Source organism: Stegastes partitus, unplaced genomic scaffold (genome assembly GCF_000690725.1).
Source record: "Stegastes partitus isolate 25-593 unplaced genomic scaffold, Stegastes_partitus-1.0.2 Scaffold593, whole genome shotgun sequence".
Lineage (NCBI taxonomy): Eukaryota > Metazoa > Chordata > Actinopteri > Pomacentridae > Stegastes > Stegastes partitus.
The window spans coordinates 304,889-324,847 of NW_007578324.1; the positions used below are offsets into that span (position 1 = coordinate 304,889).

The 19,959-nt window shown below is 42.4% G+C and overlaps 1 protein-coding gene across 1 annotated transcript in view; it reads left to right on the forward strand.

The window, feature by feature from the left end:
- The window catches only part of LOC103362685 (apolipoprotein B-100-like), a 15,811-nt gene extending 3,308 nt beyond the window's left edge, over window positions 1-12,503 (forward strand). Inside the window, 20 exon segments of the mRNA XM_008289116.1 lie at window positions 8-122; window positions 204-350; window positions 434-645; window positions 724-919; window positions 1,002-1,181; window positions 1,285-1,488; window positions 1,583-1,750; window positions 1,861-2,066; window positions 2,433-2,615; window positions 2,709-2,839; window positions 2,937-3,147; window positions 3,232-3,404; window positions 3,663-3,826; window positions 3,914-4,023; window positions 4,108-4,481; window positions 4,810-7,859; window positions 8,127-10,827; window positions 10,919-11,045; window positions 11,239-11,425; window positions 11,517-12,503. Coding sequence (XP_008287338.1) covers window positions 8-122; window positions 204-350; window positions 434-645; window positions 724-919; window positions 1,002-1,181; window positions 1,285-1,488; window positions 1,583-1,750; window positions 1,861-2,066; window positions 2,433-2,615; window positions 2,709-2,839; window positions 2,937-3,147; window positions 3,232-3,404; window positions 3,663-3,826; window positions 3,914-4,023; window positions 4,108-4,481; window positions 4,810-7,859; window positions 8,127-10,827; window positions 10,919-11,045; window positions 11,239-11,425; window positions 11,517-12,503 — 9,826 coding nt within the window.
- The last annotated feature ends 7,456 nt before the right edge of the window (window positions 12,504-19,959 follow it).

Consider the following 19,959-nt stretch of genomic DNA (forward strand, 5'->3'; position numbering starts at 1 on the left):
CTAACAGGTTTTACAAACTGGAAGGAAAACTGATCCCTGAGATTTTCTCTGTTGCTGAGTTCATGGCTGCCCAGCTGGGCGACTGCACTGGAGACAAGGACGAGACTTTCATGAAGCTGAGAGTAAGTTTATTTCCTAAAGATTAAAATTTAAATTGTCGTCAACACCAATAGGCAGAATATCAACATGTCCTCGGATTCTAGGTGATTGGAAACATGGCTTCAGCTGTGATCCCTGCTGGTCCTGCACTCAGAGGCTCTGTGATGCAGTGTGTGAACCAACCTGCAGCTTCTCCAGCTGTGCAGCAGGCTGCCATCCAGGTGTTCAGGCTGACCCCCGTCCCTGCGGAGGCAAGTCAAACAATTAGTCTGACAGGTTGCTGAAATCTCTTTTTCTACTACATGCTCATTCTAATGGTGTCTTTTGACCACAGGTGAGGGGAGTGTTCATGCAGGTTCTGTTGGACAACGCCAGCCCCATGCAAAAGCGTATTGCTGCATATCTGGTACTCATGAAGGACCCCCAGCCAAGTGAACTGACCCAGCTGGCTAATGCCTTGCCCAATGAGCAGGACCAACAAGTCAAGAGCTTTGTCATCTCCCACATGACCAACATTTTGTCCTCAAGCGTGCCTGAGACCCAGGAGTAAGTGCTGCTAAACGGTGCACATGTATCCTGATTTAATCTCCACCAGTAGTTTAAGTTTGTGTTTTTTTCCTACAGACTGAGACAGAAGATTCGTGATGCCCTGCAGGGTAATGAGATCGGGCCCACTATGGACCCCACCAAGTTCTCTCGCAACTATAAGATCGGATCTCTGGAGGGCAACATGATCTTTGAGGACACCAGCTACCTGCCCAAGGAGGTCATGCTTGAAATGACTCTGAAGGCATTTGGCTTTGATGTTGACATGATGGAGGTAAACATCGGGAGATATTTTATATAAGTTCTGCAGTCAGGCAATTTTTCAGTGAGTTAACTAAATGTTATCACGTTTGCAGATCGGCATGGAGGGCAAAGGATTTGAGCCAACAGTTGATGCTCTGTTCGGACAGAGTGGATTCTTCCCTGACATCGCCCTGAAGACGATGTACTTCGTCTCTGACAACATGCCCCAGAAAGTCAATGAGATCCTGCAGAACATTATGCCTGCTTACAAAAGGGACAGGATGAACAGACAGGTATCGAATTTAGTATTTTGTATAAAAGGATGAAGTATTAAATATTAGATTTTTTACAAAGTCAGTGGATTCAGTGATATACTATGTACACATACATTCATAGGTCTCCCACAACTTTATGAGAGAGATCGGGCGCAACATCAACAAACTGGTGAGGGAACTGAAGTCTGCAGAGTCTCCAGAGGCCATGGTTTATCTGAGACTTTTGGGAAATGAGCTGGGTTATCTGAAGACCAGTGAAATTGAAGGGATGGCCTATTCTGCTGCCATGATGATCGACAGCATGCTCAAGATGTTCCCAGCTGATGTAAGGAAAAGTTGTTCTTTTCATGCATATGTTTGACAGATGCTAGTTATTCTTGCTTATTATTTTGGTAACATCTGTGTTCCTTCTTTGATAGCTGCTGAAGGCGCTGATGACTAAGGCTGACAACACTTTCTTTGCCCACTACATCTTCATGGACAATGAGTTCTTCCTGCCCACTGTCACTGGTGTGCCTCTGAGGGTTTCACTGTCTGGTACTTTCGCCCCTGGTATCAAGGGTGGAATCAATATTGCTCGTGACATGGTAAGTGTACTTCAGATTCCTAGGATACTCGTGTTGTACAGCAAATTAACTTGATACACTTTCCAGAGTCACCACAACAAGTTGTTGATGTCGGCTATGTTTCCATGCAGAGCAAAGTAACCTTCACACCCTCCGCTGGCATCGAGTTTGTAACTCGGTTTGGCTCCCACATCCCAGAATATGCCAACTCTGGATTAGAAATGTACACCAACCTTTTCCATGAGAGTGGCCTCAATGCCAGGATCTTCATTGGACCGGACCGAGTCAAGCTGACCATTCCTGCTCCAACGGGTCCAACAAAACTCATCAACCTATCGTAAGCCAAGTAGCTGTTCTTATTAGCAGTCACATGCGAGAAGATTTACATCCAGTAAATCAAGAGCATCTACAAGGCCTTTGTAATATGAGCTACTCATTTCTGGTTCTGGTACAGCTATTAAATTAAAGTAAAAATTGGATACTGATGGTCACTGAAAAAAACAAGATATACAGTATTTAAAGACAGCTGCACTTGCCTAGAGGTAAAGTATATGAGGATCTGATTCCTCATAGAAGACACATTTCACCAAGAAATACATAAAACATTCCTGGTGAAGTTACATGTACCTTTATGTGAGGTCTTGACCTTAAAAAATATTTAGCAGACTCTTTCATCAAAATCTTATGCTATGATCCCTCCCAGAAACAAGCTTATGGCAGTGACTGGATCAGAAGTGAAGACCATCCCTCCTATGGTGATGGACAAGGTTGATGTCCGTGAGTGCACTCCAGTCTTCGCTGGAATGAAATACTGCTCTGAGCTACAGTACACTGATGCTTTCTCTCAGGAGACGGCCCCGTACTTCCCCTTCACCGGAGACAGCAAGTGAGCAAGACTCTCTGAACCACCAGCAAATAACTGTCTCTTAAAAATGAATTACTTAAGAATGTTTGCTCATTAACTGAATTATGTAAGCAGATTTGCTGTGGAGCTCCATCCTACCGGTGAAGTCACTGAATACACAGCCACTGTTGCCTACGAGCTCCTCAAGGAGGGAGATGATGGCCGGCAGAAGGTTGACTCTGTGAACTTCATTCTGAGGGCGGAGGGTAATGTCCAATATTGACATTTTTTTCCATATTACCACAACTTCAATCTAAAGGAGCACTGAAGTTTAAAGTTATTCAACCGGTTGGTCAACAACAGGTGCAGATCCCACTGAAGCCAGAGCAGTCATGAAGTACAACAGAAGAAAAAATGCCATCACAGCCGACATCCAGATCCCTGACTACGATGTAGAGGCCGGTCTTAGGTTGGGTGTTGTTGATGGAAACACCAAGGGCAAAGGAACTCACTCCATCTCTCTCGACTTCGTCAACAAGAACATCCCTCAGCTCTCCCTGGTTGGCCGCGCCAAGTAAGAAAGGAACTAAAAATCTTAAATAGCACTGTTGTCACCCGTCTGTGACGTGGTAAGTTTACTAACTGGTTCATGTTTCAGTCTGAAGGCCATGAAGGAAGGTATGCTGCAAGTCCAGCTTCTGGTCCCCTCAATCAGTGCTGATGCCACTGTCACCGCTAACATGAAACGTGATCAGGAGTTGGAACTGGAACTTAAGAGTGAAATCAGGCTCCCGGGAACAACATCTGAGCAGAAAATCACAATGAAATATGGTACTATAACTTTCCAGTGACAATATCTTTCTTCTCTTTCTGCATGCTTGTTTGTTGTTGCTTTACCTTACGTTATAACTGGTTGATTTATCTTTAACTTTAAGGTCTGACACTTGTCTTTGTCTCACTTTAATTTGTGAACAAATTTCCAAAAAAGGTGGACAAGACTTCTTTAAAAAACAATGTTAAATCCGAACCCTAGTCTGAGGCTATTGAGGAATGTTTTCTAACACTATCATCTCATCTTTTTCTGTGCAGACACCAGCAAGATGGAGGTTGGATTGAAGTCGGATGTGAACTCTGAGATCTTGGACGTGCTCCCACGTTCTGACATGATTCAAAAGTATGGCAACGATCTTCTTGACATGCAGCTTGGAGAGACTGACATGAAAGTCCGTCAGATCTTCAAGGCATTTGTGGAAGTAAGAATCATTTTTCAGAGTTATTTTTGTCAGATCTTCTTAGGTTTTGATCAGTAAAGCATATAACACAATTTTCGTATTCTATAGGCAACAAACAGCCAGTTGGAAGTGTATGCAGCTGATTATCCTTCCATTCAGAACTTCAAAGTGCCTGATATGCCTGAGATTACACTGCCCGAGACACTGTTCCTGAATACGTAAGTCTGACAAAACTCAGTGACCAATGCCTTAACTTCCATAAAACACGATTGAAAATGTTTTTTCATTTTTTTTTGTCACAGTGAGACCAAGGCTGTCTACCACTTCAACACTGAACGTGTCACCATTGTTATACCTCTCCCTCTTGGAGGAAAGTCAACGCAGGAGCTTAACTTCCCCCCAGCTTTGACAACGCCTAACGTGGTTTTACCCCAGTTTGGACTGGAGATCATCTCTGTAGAGATTCCTATCCCAGAGTTGGTTTTCCCCGAGAGCCTTACTTTTCCTCTTCCTCTTTTTGGCAAAGCTGAGGTTGTAACTGCAATGAGGAGCAACTTATACAACATCGAGGCTTCAGTGGCTGCTGGCAAAGATGTTGTGGAAACACCAAGCTACTCAGCTAAGTTCGATGTGAAAGGAACCTCCCCAATTGAGATCCTCTCAATGAAGATGGAAGGTATTTGATAATAAATGATAGTAATGAATCCAGAAATTGTACAATTATTGTTTTAGACATAAATGAAAAACCTGAAAGAGCAGTCTAAGGTACATAGGCTTTAAAAATCCAATAGAATGAAGAAAGATGACAGTCCTGGCAGGGCCAAACTTTGCAACATGACGCAATGCTTTTTGTGTTTCGCTCACTTAGGACATGGTTATGCTAATCAGTCTTAGCTAAATAGCAACATTTACGGTGGAATTACAAAGTACATAATCAAATGAATCTTAAAGTTTTGTCAGCTCAGTCATTATTTGTGTTTTCTTTTTTTTTGTCTTGTGTTTAGGCTCTGGGATGTTGGCCACCACTGACTCCATCAAAGCACAGCTGAAAAGCTCTTTGGCCCATAAATTCATTGAAGCCAGTTTTAGTATTGTTGAGGATGCAACCATCACAGATAAAATCAACATGAAATCTAGCAGCAAGATGGAAGCCAAAAGCCCATTTGGTCTCAATGTTGTCTTTGAGCACGACGGCATGGTTGGAATCAACACTGAAGAAATGTCTGCTGACAACAAGTTTGAGGGGATGTTTGCAGCTGGACCTATCTATGGCAAGACCACCTCAACCCAGTCATTCAACATCTTCCCATTCAGACCAGAAGCAAAGATTGATTCTAATGTTCAGTTAGACTCCACCTTTGTTAAGGCCCAGAACACAATCGCTGCAACACTTCTCAATGGCGAACTCTCAGTTGTGTCTAACACTAATGCCTTTGAAGACACTTTCACTCATGTTGCTGACCTTTCCTTCAAAGACAGCAAGCTGTCACTGAAATGTGATGCAAATGCCTTTGCTTTTGGTATGAAGATCCGTAACCAGGCTGAAGCATCTGCTGGTGCCGGTAATGTGGCCATGAAGATGGAAACAAATGCAGACCACTCTGACAACCGTGTTTACTCTCTGCTGACTGCTTCTCTTGATGTCAATGGTCTGGTTGTCAACAGCGACGCCAACATCAAGCTTCTTGAGAATGAGGCTACTCACAAGGCTTCTCTGAAAATGAACAAGGATGGTTTGACCACAAGTGGAACAACTACCCTCCAGAGCCCCCTGTCCTTCGAAAACACCTTTGATGCTGGGCTTGATTCTACAAGGGCTTCTCTGTCCATTACCAACAAGGCAGCAATCAGAGAAATGAAGGTTGATAATGCCAACACTCTGACCATTACTCGGTCTAGCCTTGACTTTAACTCAAAGGCTGAAGCCACTGCAAGTGAATATGCCTCTTACACTCATGATATCACCTTTGACCTGAAACCGTACACTGCCTCTGCAAATGTTAAGAATAACCTCAAACTTCTGGAAGCTGAATTCATTAATGAGGCACAACTGCAAGCTGAGCTTTACAAGATGGACCTGACCGGAAGCCTGAAGGCCATCTATGGTGAAGAAGAGATCAAGCACATCTATCAGGTCAGTTATGCTGATATGATCGCCAATGCAAAGTGCGGCACCACTGGAAAACTCTTTGGAACTCATATGAGCCACAACACTGAACTCGAAGTTATCGGCCTGGCTGCCAGGTTCAGCAATGATGCCCGCTTCAACTCACAGCCAGTGCGCTTTGACCACACCATCCGTTGCAGCATTGTTCCTTTCGATTTCAACCTAGACGCCATCTTCAATGCTGATGGAGACGTGACCATGTATGGAAAGCACAGTGCCCAGCTCTATGGCAAGCTCCTTGTGAAAGCACAACCTCTGGCTTTTGCCAGCTCACATGAATGCAGAGCATCAGTGAACCAGCAGCTGAATAATGGTTTGTCCCTTCAGACCACATTTGACAACAACATGGACAATGTGCTGTCACTCCAAGAGCAGAAGACTAGTTTTAGAATGAAGTCCAAACTGAATGAGCATGCCTTTAATCAAGACTTAAGTATTTACAACACTGCTGAGAGAACTGGAATCGAGGCTTCAGGCACCATCCTTACAAACATCATCAACTCAGTCTCTGCAGATAACCAGGAATTCACCATCTCTGGCTTCTTAAAGTATGACAAGAGCACAAATAGTCACATGATTTATATTCCCATATTTGAAAGTTTTGCTGTTTTTATGGACAGGATTAAGGTGCTTGCTGTACATGTTGCGGAGGCACTGCAAGACTACATCAACAATGACGAGGTCAGGGCTAAACTTGAGGCTCTTCCCGAGCAGATAAGTGACTTTGTTGCTCAAATGAATATTGAAGACAAGGCAGTTCAGCTGAAACAGTATTTCCTAGATTTTACCCAGAACTATGCCATCTCCATGGAAGATGTAGAAGCCTCTTTGAGAAACTTGAAGATTGCTGTTCAGAAAATTCTGGCTGATCTCACTGTTTACATCCAGAACTTTGTTAGTCTGATAAAGGAGACTTTTGTTAGTGCCAACTTCCCAGAGGTCTTTGCTCAGCAGATCCAAAACTTGCTGAATGCCATTAATGAGGAGTATGACATCAAGGGTATGCTTGTGTATGTGATTGAGACCATAAGAGAGTTTGTCCATCAGATTGACCTGAACAAAGTGAAGGGCAGCAGTATTGCATTCCTGTATGATATTGATGCCAAGTATGGAATCAAGGATAGTCTAGAGGAAGGTATGAGGGGTATTAGACAGACAGTTGAGAGGTTTGACCTGGCGAAATTTGCTGCTGAGTGTAGGAGGTTCGTTTCAGATGTGATGAAGTATTGCATTGATGTACTTGTGAATCAGGCTCCCCCAAAGATTCTCAGTGATGTCATAGACAATACTCTGGAAATCATTCAGAACCTCGACATTGCTGGTAACATCAACGCATTCTTTGCCAGGATGAAGGAGTTGATTGTAAAGTTTGAGGTTGACAAAAAGGTTCAGGCTGTCTTGGAAAAAGCTGTGGAGCTCATTAAACAGTACAGGATTGAGGAAACCATCAGTGCTGGAGTCAGAATGGTGAAAGATGCAGATATTCCTTCCAAATTCATGCAGGTATTCCAGGATGTTATTAACTATTTGAAAGCAATGGAGATTAAGGACATAATTTCCAAGCTGAACACATATATTGACATTATTGAGGAGAAAATTAGGTCATTTGATTACAATGACTTTGTAGATCACATCAATCAAATCATTGCAAAGTACACTGCAAATGTAAATGACCTGATCAGATCTCTTGAAATCCCCCAGAAACTCAAGGCATTGAGAGATTTTGCCAACTTTGTCGTATCCTCTGTTCGGGATTCTGTAGACCAACTGAGAGGAGTTGATATTGCAGAATTTATTAAAACTGCAACAGGTACCATTGACAAGGTTGTGTTTAATAATCTCAAGCAATTTGCTGAAATTATTAAGGAGAAAATTGTGCAACTGGATGTGAATGCTAAAATCAACACTTCCATCCAGTGGGCAAGCCAACGCTATGCAGAATTCAGAGCTTTTGTCTCTCGTATTCTCAACAGTACAGTTGAGATCATTAAGACGATCTCATTTGATCAAAAAATCATCAAGGAAGTACTGCAGATCATCAATGGGCTTGTTAGTGGACTGATGGAATCAGAGCTGAGCATACCAGCCTTCACAGTTCCTCTCACCGATCTTGTTGTGCCTTCCATGAAAGTCAACATAAACAAGCTTCACCAGTTTGAAATCCCATCACAGCTGGACATTCCTGAGTTTACTATCCTGGGTTTTCACACTGTGCCAGCCACTGTCCTATCAGCCAATGACATTAAACAGAGAATCATTGACTTCATTGATTTAATTCTCAACTTTGAGCTGGAGATGTTTAATATTGGTGCTTCATATGGACACCTGACTTTAAGCTACCTTCCCACTCTGCCTGAGTTGTCACTTCCTGAGATTACTGTACCTGAGTTCTCTTTTCCCACACTTCCTCATTTTCCAGCAGACAAACTTGTGAACTTTCCTCTAGAAATGCCAACAATTAAGCTGCCAGTAATCCCCAGTGGGATTATGATTCCAGCATTTGGTAAACTGAGCTATGAGATAAAGATGAACATCCCCATCTACACCATTAGGAATACTGCAGAAATCCAGAGCTCCCTTGATGTAGATGAGAACCCACAGTTGACAGCTTTTCTGACTTCCCAAGGCAAATCTCCAACATTTGAAATCCTTAACTACAATCTGGATTCCAATGCTCGGATTGCTATTCCCAAGGAGCATGATGTGAGTGCTCGTGAGACCCTGAAGTTCACTCATGTTTTCCTTGCAGTGGACCACCAAGCATCTGTAACATTTTCTGACTTCTCAGCCCAGGCCTCAGCCAAGACCACAGTAAAGGCTACCACAGCACCCTACAGTGCTGAGCTTTTAAATGAAGCTTTCTTAGCCACCAGAGGTGGTTTGTCTGCCTCTGCTGACACCTCCTATAAACATACACTCATCCTTCCTGGCCTCACAAGTGATGCCTCTGCTACTCAAAAATCTGTGGCACGCCAAGAAGGTACCTCTGTTACATTTACTGTTGAAAATCAAGGCACTAATACATACAATTCTCATCAGCTTACCCACAAGAGTGACTTACAAGTCATTGCCAGTCCAGATACAGTCAAGGTGACTTTGACAGGTGACACAGATGCAGTGCTTCTAAAGATGACACAGACCCTGAGTGCTGATTTTGCCATGTTCAGCAATTTCAAGTTTGATGTTCGCTCTGAAGCAGAAGGCCCCGCAATCAGAAAGAGTCTTATAGAGGGATCAGTAAATGTCAATTTTCCTGACAGAAAGCTTGAGTATAAGGCCACACATAGTACAGATCTAGTTGGTATTGTCAGTGGTGCCTTAAACAATGTGATTTACGTTGTTGTCTGTCCCACAGAGGTTGTGTTTAGCTTTCAAAATAAGGGAAACACAAGGGTCAGTTTTAATGATGCTCTTACTGCCAAAATTGATCTGCAGAATGACTACTCAGCGAACTTAAGGCCTGACAATCAACACATTAACACTGTGGCTCTGGCCCGTCTTAATCAGTACAAGCTGTTGTGGAACTTCACTGTAGAGCATAATGACAAGGAAGCTGCTCTTCTTGCTGCCGTGGAGGGGAAAGCAAATCTTGATTTCCTGACTAGGCCCATTAGCATTCCTGAGATAGAGCTGCCTTTTGTTGACTTCCAGACCCCAGCCATTAGTAACCTCAACTTGTATGAGCAAACTGGGCTAAAATACGTTTTGACGACCCCTGAGCAGAGTGTTGATGCAGATGTTAAGATTGTTTACCAAAAAAGCCAAGCTGACACCCTTGCCAAGAATACTGGTCTGATTCCCCCTATGGGCAACCTGATTACAGAGCTGTCTTTCAAGTCTGCCATCATTAATCTGAATGCCAATGCTGGAATGTATACCGAGGATGATCTTGTGTTCCGTCTTGGAGCCACCACCGCCTCTGTGTTTGACAGTCTAAAAGCCAAACTTGATGGCACCACCAGTCTGACCACCAAGAGAGGAATCAAACTGGCCAATTCCCTGTCCCTCGAAAATCCTCACATGGAAGGCACTCATGACAGCACCATCAGCGTGAGCACTGAGACTTTCGACAGTGCCATCTCTGTGGCTACTGTTGCAAAGATCGCCCTGCCGATACTCAACCTGGAAGCAAACCAAAATCTGGTTGCAGACACTAAAACCAAAGCAAATGCTGTCTCCACCTTCAGGGTGACGGGTAATTTCAACATCCCTATGATCAAGGCTGTTGGAAAGGCCGACGCAGATCACAGTCTGAAGATGGAAGGAACCTTTGACTATGTTTCCATGGAGTCATCCATCAAAGGAAGCATGGATGGCAGCGTGTTTGAAGACTATATAGTTTTGGGAGTCCTGGATAATGAGGCAAATCTCTACCTGAATAGTGATGGCCTGCGCTCCACTTCCAAGGTTATTGCTGATGCCAAGCTTAACTCCGGTGCAACCAAAGTCATTGGCATGGATGTAAATGAGAATCTGGCCATTGAAGCCTCCCTGAGCCGTGTGTATGCAGTGTTGAAGTACATTGGCAACAACGAGGCAAACATGTTCAACTTCAATACCAAGGGAAAACAAAATGCTCAGGCAACCATTGACTTTGCACCAATCTCTTCCTTGACTGCTGATATTGAGATTGACATGTCTCAGCCAACCAGCCTGGGTGACTTCACTATCTATGAGAAGACTGTTGCTGAAGTGACAGCTGCCAAACAGAAGATCTCCACCAATGCTAAGTTTGCCAGTCCACTGTACACCACAGAGATGACCACTGAGGTGGAGGGCAGTGTTCCTGTCTTCAAAGTCATCTACAAGTCCTCTGCTACCTCTCCTATCGTCATCTTGGAATATGACCTGGACTGTAAGTTTTTTTTTCTTAGCATATAATATCCATTCATATCAATAGAAAACCATCATTACAAAGTTTAACTCATGTAAATGTTTTTCAACAGCCTCCATTACCATGAACGTTGAAGATGCTGGCCTGGGCCTGACTGGGAAGGCGGTTTTCAGAAACAGTGATTTCACCATGGACATTACTCCTATTTTTTCACATACACTGAGGTAAAAATTGTAAACGTGTTTTATATGTTTATTATTTTACAGCTGTATTTTTGACTAGCTATGCAATGTCACATTCATTTTGCTTCGTTTCTACATAAAGACGCCGTATGATGAAAAACAGCTGTGACTGCTCCCTGCAAAATAGTTTTTGGATAAGGTTTTCTTCTTCAGTGTAAACATTATTTTCTTTTCCTTCTTGTTTATACAGCGGCTCCCATGTCACCCTAAATGTGGACATAACCAGCCCTGACTTCACTGACATGAACTTGCGCTATGCCATTCGCAAAGACGGAATCAGTGCCACAATTTCTGTACCATCTACTGGTCTCCTTGGTGTTCAGCTCAATGGCAAAATCCCGTCTCAGATAAACTTCAGGCTTTATGGCCGTTACGCTGTAAGAACCACTTATTGATATTATTCGCACAACTATAATCATCACAAGTTCAGCATCTCATCTGGTGTTTTGTTATGTCTTTGTTAAACAGTCCGAACCTGGAAAAGATGTTGATATCGTCACCGCCAAACTCTCCAACAAGGACACGGACAAGAAAGTTAATCTGAAGATTGCCTTCAAGATGGACGCCCCAGAAATTATGCTCAGCGGATTACAGGAAAGGCTTCCTGCCATCACCTCCTGTTTGTCGAGCTTTGCTGAAAAGTACCAACTGTACGGACATGCTGCTCAGCTGAAGAACATTATTACTGACTCTATTGAGGAGGCCTACAACTCTGCAAACACCCATGCCTCACATCTGAGCCAGGTGTCCATCCTCTTTAGGAACACTGTCATTCAGTACCAGAAAGCTGTTCAGGGCTTCCTGAATGCTGCCATCAGGTTCCTAAGAGAGACCCGGGTCAAAGTGCCCGGCTCTGATGAGATGACCCCTCTCATTGAGGTGATCGATAAGCTGACCACTCGTGTTACCAATATGATAGAAAAGGCAAGTCACATGGTGTCTGTTAATGTTGAATATGCTTTTAACGCACTGGTTAGCGTGATCAGTAAAATCGAGGTTACAATGCCTGTTGGTGATGTCATGGCTGGAGCCAAAATAATCGAACAAGTTAGGGAGTGGCTGAAGACTACGCCTAATCCAGCTGTGGGTATTTTGAAGCACCTGAAGAGTTTGGACATGTCTCTGGAAAAACTGGGTGCCGCCCTCAAATCCTTTGTTGACAAAGCTCAAGACTTTGTCGATAACAGCCTGAAGTCTGATGTCCTCGATGCCATTGCTGTCTACATTAATGCTTTCTATGTTAAACAAGTCAGCTTAATGAAAGCAGCCAAAGAGTACGTAAACTTAGCTATGACCAGCGAATATATAAATGACACCATCAATTATATTCTGAAGGTTGTCAGAGACGCAATGAATCAACTCAACAGCGCTGTTACTGATTACGTGCAGCAGGCTCCTGCTGAGTACAGGTCTTATTTAAAAGTAAAGGGTAAAAAGCTGGAGATTAGTATTTGATTTCACCTTCGTCGTCATCATCTGAACAAAAACCTGAAAGTGTTCAAAACTTGTTCAACATTGTTTCAAAAGTAAATGGGAAAAAAAAGAGATGAACATTATTTAACTTGTGCATTTTTGCTTAAAAATATATGAAACAAATGTGAGTTACCACGATATAGCATGTAGCTACAGCATCACCTGTTTACTATTCATTGTAAGTCCAGTTTTTCGTTTTACTGTTTCAATTGTGTCAAATAAAGTCTATTTACTGAATGACGATGAGTTTCAGTCCTTTTTCCCCCTGAATGTATGAAGTCATTTGTTTCTGCATGAACACAGAAAACCAGTTTCAGATAAGTTAAACATTCTTAACAACTGAACTGAACTGAACGTTAAAACTATCTGCACATGTAAAGACAAAAGGAAAGCTTACTTCAAATTGTATAAGGTTGACTTCACCGTTTGTTAAATGAGCTTTTCATCATCATAAATTATAAAATAGGAAGCATGTCTACATGAACTGGCTCAACCTGTGCTTCATTGATTTCTAGACTTGTGGTCTCAGCAGAGGCCGGGGTCGAGCCTGTCCAGCAGCAGCAGCAGCAGCACTATGGGAAAAAAAAAACAGATGAAAAACATCCCAGACTGTCCCCAGATGACCTTTTTTCTGCCCATTAATCATTAATTTAAAGAATCATTTTCATCTGTCCTTTACATAAACTGGAAAAACCTGGAAAACAAACATTATTTTTGGCAGCTGCTATAAAATAACAAAAAATAACCATCTTGTAAAAATACTGTAATTTTCTATAATTAAAATGCATCTGTGAGAATGTCATGTTTCTAATTTTACAAATATATTTACAGAATTAAACTTCAACAGTTTGATTCATTTAAAGAAAAGGAAATATTTGTGATATTGGTTTTCTTTTCTGATGTATTTTAGCTGCTCTGAATGCCATTTTTTGTTTGTTTGTTTGTTTTTCATGAAATTCTATGGTTATGGGCTTTTTATGTTGTTTTAAAGTAGGCATGTTAATTCTGTCTGTTTCTGTGTATTGCAGAGATACAGAAGGAAAAAGAATCTTTCAATTTAAAGGAAAATTGTGCCTTTGACGACATAGACAGACGAGTTTTATGACTTTCCAGCAGTGAAATTTTTCATCTTTTAGTCTGTTGCAGCATCTTGTTCTGAAATACAGTTTCCTGGTGGTTCTGGTAGACACAGAGTCCCAACTAATTAACTTTACAGCTAAGGCAGTGTTGTTTATTCCACCTGTCCTCTACGTTGCTCACTCCTACAGCTGCAAATTACTACACATCTACAGCAAAGTTCACCAGCTTTTTGCTGCATCGGTGCTCATATTGTGTTCATTTAGTCAGGTGTTGTGAGTCTCAGGCTCTCAGTGTCATTCTTGTGTTGTTTCAAAGCATCATTCGAACAGATGTGTGTCGTTGTCATGACCCCCCAGCCTTGGTCCAGCCCTCACCCGTCTCCCTCTTGGTCTCTCCCTGTCAGTACTCATCAGCTCAATCAGTGACAGCTGCTGTAATTGACTCACTTGGATCTAATCGCCACTGCTCCATAAAACCCAGCTCAATGACTCGGTTACCTGTTTCCCTGCCACGGCTTCTTGGCCGCTGTGCCGTCAAATATCTCCACACTGCCTTGGATTCTCCGGCTGCTTCTCGGTTTCCTGTCCACCATCCAATCGTGCCCACAGCCTGCCAAGCCTTCGTCACCCTGACCTGTCCTGCCTGATCCCAACTCCCGACTCCCTCCCCACGGCCAGTCTCTGCCTTTCCCTGGTAGGTTTTTGTTAACTAAGACCAGCCTTCTGTATTTCTTATTTTATTATTTGCCCCCCTGTTAGTTTAGTTAGTGATTATTTTTTAGTGTTTTCTAGCTTTTCCCCTTCTTTGCTTTAGGTTTGGTTGCTTGATATTTAGTACCCCTTCCATCTTACATTCCCCATTCTTGGTGTAAGTTCTGTTGATTATTTAAATTAAACTCTGTTTAATCTTGATTTGTCTCTGCCTGTTCCTGTGTCTGCACCAAACCTGTTTCCATGAGAGTCCTTCTGAAATAAATGCTTCATCTGCTGCAAGTGTCCTGCCCTAGAATGTCACTATTTTAGTTCCCATACTAATGAAAACTTCATATTTAGACTGAAATAAAAATGTGTTGGCATTTTACATTGCTTTGAGGGCCTAAATTAAAAAGTGTATTTTCTTTTTTTTTTTTAATGAAATGAAAATAAGAATAAGCAGTGAAGTTGGCTCACTGACACTCTGCACACCAGAATGCTGAACATGCCTTCAGGTGCACACGTGTAATGCCTCCCAGCATCCAGACGGTGTCACTGGAACATTTTATTTATAACATATTTTTAAAAATAATAATGATCCTATTGCATGACTTTGAGAGCTGACATGCGGTGGAATCAATGAGTAACAAAAATAGACCAAACCAGCTCTTTTATTTGAGCTTGATAAGTAGGCCACGGTATTTATTTTAAGTATAATAAATGCATCTCATGGTTGCATATCAGGCAGTGAAACTCAACGGCAAAGAAGCTTTACTGTACCCTGATCAAAAACAGGAATTTTTCTGTCATGTGAAAAAAATTCTGGAACTGATTTCACATGCAAATGACTAACTGGACCTTTTGATATTTACAGCTGACAGGCGACACGGGTCAATTATACAACACAGTTTTCTATGAATTTAGCCTAAACGAGTCTTGTAGCTGCGACCTTGATAAACTCTTTCAGGTCCATCGTCAGGAGCTGAAACCTTTGATCCATAACTGCCGTACCTTAACAGTATCAGAACATGTTATCAAGCAGTCACTGAAGATACTAGAAGATAGTAGTCCGAGAAATGTAGGACAATCTTTTCACGTTGCTGCCCTCTGCACTTCAACAAGTACAGTATACGATAACATGTGCCCAGTTGAGTTTCAGCTCACAGAAAACACTGTTTATTTCAGATTACCTCCAAACAAACTCAGAAACGTCTGAAGTTACGCAGCACCTGCCAGCAGCTCCTCTTATATAAGATGTTGTGGTAAAGCAAACACGCAATGAGCCGTAGACCTGCAGAGTGCACACACGGACTCCACTTAGTATTCAATATACAAAATTACTCATCAACTGACGGGGATTAACATGTCTGCTCGGCTTTACTCGGCTCCACCTGTTGCTCACCCTGAGCTGGTGTCAAGGAGCCGTCCAGAGCCTCCGTTATGCAACGTACAGCACAAGTCCTGCTGCTCAGCAGACAGACACATGTATGCACAGGCGTTACTTGACTAATGACCACCTGTCTCAATAGAGTATTTAATAGCTACAATCATTTATCAACTGACAGGAATCAACACGTCTGCTCGGCTTTACTCGGCTCAACCTGTTGCACACCCTGAGCTGGTGTCGCAGGAGCCGACGAGTTCAGCGTTGACCAAAGCAAAGAAGCTGCAGAGACGTTCTCCTGAAGCTGGTTTATTTGCGTTGGGTTGACTTCAAATTTAAATTGTTCCAGTTTCGGACATCAGTGTGGAAAGTAGAGCTGCAGCAAACAGTTCTTTTTATTGTTGATTAATCTGTTAATTATTTACCTAGGTTAATCGATTGACAGTGTGGCTTATAAAATGTCAGAAATGAGAGCCTAAGATGACGTCCTCCAAGGCCCAGTTTTGTTCACAATCCCAAAGATATTAAGACGAGTGTCAAAGATGATTTTTTTTTAAAAACTAAAAACTGAAATATTTCACACTGAAGATGCTGTCATCAAAGTATTCTGACTTTCTTTTTAATCAATAATTAAAATGGTATTTATTTATCTAACCTTTATTGTACCAGGTAAGTTAGCTGAGAACTTGTTCTCATTTTCAGTAATGACCTGGTCAAGAGGGAGCATACAAACAACATGAAGAACAATAGTTTGTGAATAATTCAATAGTTGACAACTAATCAAATAATCATTACAGCTCTGGTGGAAATCTATGGGTTCAGTCCTAATGACACACAACCTTCAATCAGCAGCTCTGTTACTGGTTCCACTTCTAACAATTATTATATAAGTTTCCAACACTAATGCAAAGATCGATCCAAATCCTCATATCCAGAAAATGTACTGAACAACCAGGAGAACATCTCCTCTAAACACTCCTACAACAGTGTTTTGTGCTGCAGGGCCGTGCACTGATTGGTCCTGAGAATGTTTCCTCTCCTGAGGCAGTGAAAGCTGACTGAGTCCTCCAAAGAAGGCAGTGAACAGCTGATGATCTCCTGAGTGGTGCTGATGATCCTCTGGAGGGCTCTCCTTTCTGCTGCATAACAGCTGGCAAACCTCACAATAACACAGGACGCCAGCACGCTGCCGATGGAGCAGTGGTGAAAAGACACAAGCAGCTCTTCCTGCAGGTTGTTTTTTCTGAGGATCATCAGGAAGTGGAGTCGCTACTGTTCCTTCTCCACTGCTGCTGTGGTGTCGGTGGTCCACGAGAGATCTTCAACGCTGCGAGTACCCGGGAACACAATCCCTGTTGATGGACTTCTCAACCAAATTGTTCTCTGAACTTAAGTCAGTCTTTGGACTTCATCTCTGTTGGTGGACTCGTCTCCTCCTGAGTTAATCCGACCACAGTCGGGTCATTTTGCAGACTTCTGTTCTGGATGTTGGCACAGTCGTCCATCCATCCATCCATCCATCATCTCTACACCTTAATCCTCACTAGGGTCATGGGGGGCTGGAGTCTATCCCAGCTGACTCAGGGTGAAGGCAGGTTCACCTGGACAGGTAACCAGTCTATCACAGGGCCACACTTAGAGACAGACAACCAAGCACACTCACATTCACACCTACGGACAATTTACAATCACCAATTAACCTCAGCATGTTTCTGGACTGTGGGAGGAAGCCGGAGAACCCGGAGAGAACCCACGCTGCACGGGGAGAACATGGAGACTCCACGCAGGAAGATCCCGGGTGTCCTCACCGGGAAGTCAACCAGCAACCTTCTAGCTGCGAGGCAACGATGCTAACCACCGATCCACCTTAGTGTACATATTAGAACTCTGATGTGGCTGAACGATGACATCATGACAGAAAAAGTCACATGCCATCAGAGAAAAAGTGCAGCATTCATCATTATGACATTTCTTTAATTAGGTCTTGCAGAGCTAAAGGGTGAAACTGTGTCAGTGAGACGAGATATTCAAGTGATGAAGCTTCCTGTAAGTTGTTCCATTTATGAGGTGCAAAGTGTTGGAAGGCAGTTAAGAGTTAAACAGGCCTGAGACATGAAGCTGGTTTGGTCAGAAGTGGTTTTAAATTTAAGAAGAGAAGAGAACTGAGACACTGAAATAGTTTCTGCAGGAGACCTTTAATAAATGAAAATGCAGTTCTCTTCTTGATGCTATTTATAACTGACCTACTTCTTCACAGAGCACACAGTGATGAAACGCCAGACATGATATGATAAACCAAATAAAGTTCCTTCAAAGGTCCACATATGACCAAAATCCATGGCGTGTGCAAATGTTACTGTTGAACTCTGATTCCAGTTGAAGAGCGGCGAAAGGCTGAAAGTCACACGGTCACATTTCCACGTTCCAACCACGACATGCTGGAGCAACGTTCTGATGTTGAGCAAGGCAGCTTTTGCATAAAGCAATTAAAAAGCTCCCAAACACTGAAGAAACATAAGTTAGGAAAGCTGCAAGATGTGTATGAACCCCTTAGTAATGACATCGTCAGGGCAACTAAAAAGGTACGTTCTTCATTATTATTCATAAACAAATTAAAAGTCCCCACTGAGAAGGTCACTTTCCCAGCAGCCCTGGGAAACACTTACCCTCAACAGGAGGCCCTGTGTTTGTGTTTTCTCATGACTGCAGCCATGAGTTGTGTGCAGCATATAATATATAATATAAATAATATCGTTCATGTTGCTTGAGTCATTTATTGCACAACATTTCAGCAGAACTATGATCTGATTGCCAATAACTGGACGTTCTTTGTTCACCACAGCTTCACGTCTCCCAGGTAGACTTTTCATGACACGATTGACCAGTTGGTGCTCACATTTATGATCTTACCTCAGACTGTCAACACTTTATATACATACATCCATAGAACAATCCAAAACATATGAAGCGTTTTGTCTAAACCGAGACAGAAATAGGTCGAAACATTTGCCTGTTAGTTCAAGTACTTCCAGAAAATGCTGCATGAACTGTTGTCATCAGATGAAAAGTTTCGATCGGGCAGTAATCAGGCAATAAATGGAGCCAATAAAAGGTGTCCACTGCCCGGGGAGGTTTTCCCCTTTTATTGCTTTTCAGCATTGACTCATACATTTTTCTTTTCTTTTCACAATTACATGTAAAGACTTATTTATTTCGCCTTCTACCTCTGCAAGCCTTCTGCTGCACCATGATGCTGCCACCGCCGTGCTTCACAGTGGGGACGGTGTGTTTGTGATGCAGTGTTTGGTGTCTGACAAACACAGAGTCCAGTCTGATGGCCAGAAAGCTTTCTCTCATCAGACCAAAGAACTCCCACGTGTCTTCTGGTGAACTCAAGGTGAGATTTTCTCTTTGTAACTCTTCCAGAAGGCTTTGACTGGTGAAGAACAGGCATCACTTGCTGTATACAGTCTCCCCCACCTCAGCTACTGAAGCTTGGAGTCTCAGGTGTCCTGGTGGCCTCCCTGACTGGTCTCCTTCTCATACGGTTACTTAGTTTTTGACGACCAGCTCGAGGCAGATTTTTCTATGTGCCATATTACTTCCATGACTCAGTAATGGACTGACTGGACTCCAGGGGATATTCAGTGACTTGGATATTTTCTAGTGTCCATCTTCTGACTGATGCTTTTGAACAACCTCTTCATGGAGTTGCTTTGACAGTTCTTATGTCTTCATGGTGAAGCTACAGTCAAGACGACTGATTCACCAGTGACTGAACCTTCTAGATACAGGCGTCTTTATACGACAATCCCTTGTGACACATTGACTGCACTGAGATAATCTCCAATTGGACCGATTGGCTGCACCTGTCTTGAATTGGGTGAGTCATTATGAGGGACGGGAATACTTGTGCAATCATGTAGTTTACATGTTAGATTTTTAATTCATTGGAATTACAGGGAAAACGGTTTTCACTTTGGCCTGAGAGAGTCTTTATGTGAATTCTTGTCCATGATTCAATGGTGAAAACCAAAAAAAAAGGGTGGATTATTTTTGTAGGCATTGTGGTTTATTGTATTAACCTCTTAAGACCCCAGCTCTTGTTTGATATGCATTTTTTATTTCTCTTTGCTATTTGATCAGATCATATTGGAGTAGTGAGAATGTTAAATTACAAAAATAAATTGATAAAATAATTTAAAAAAATAAAAGTAGACATAACAAGGAAGAAAAAATAAATAATGTGGAAATATAAAGCAACATTAATCAAAAATGAATC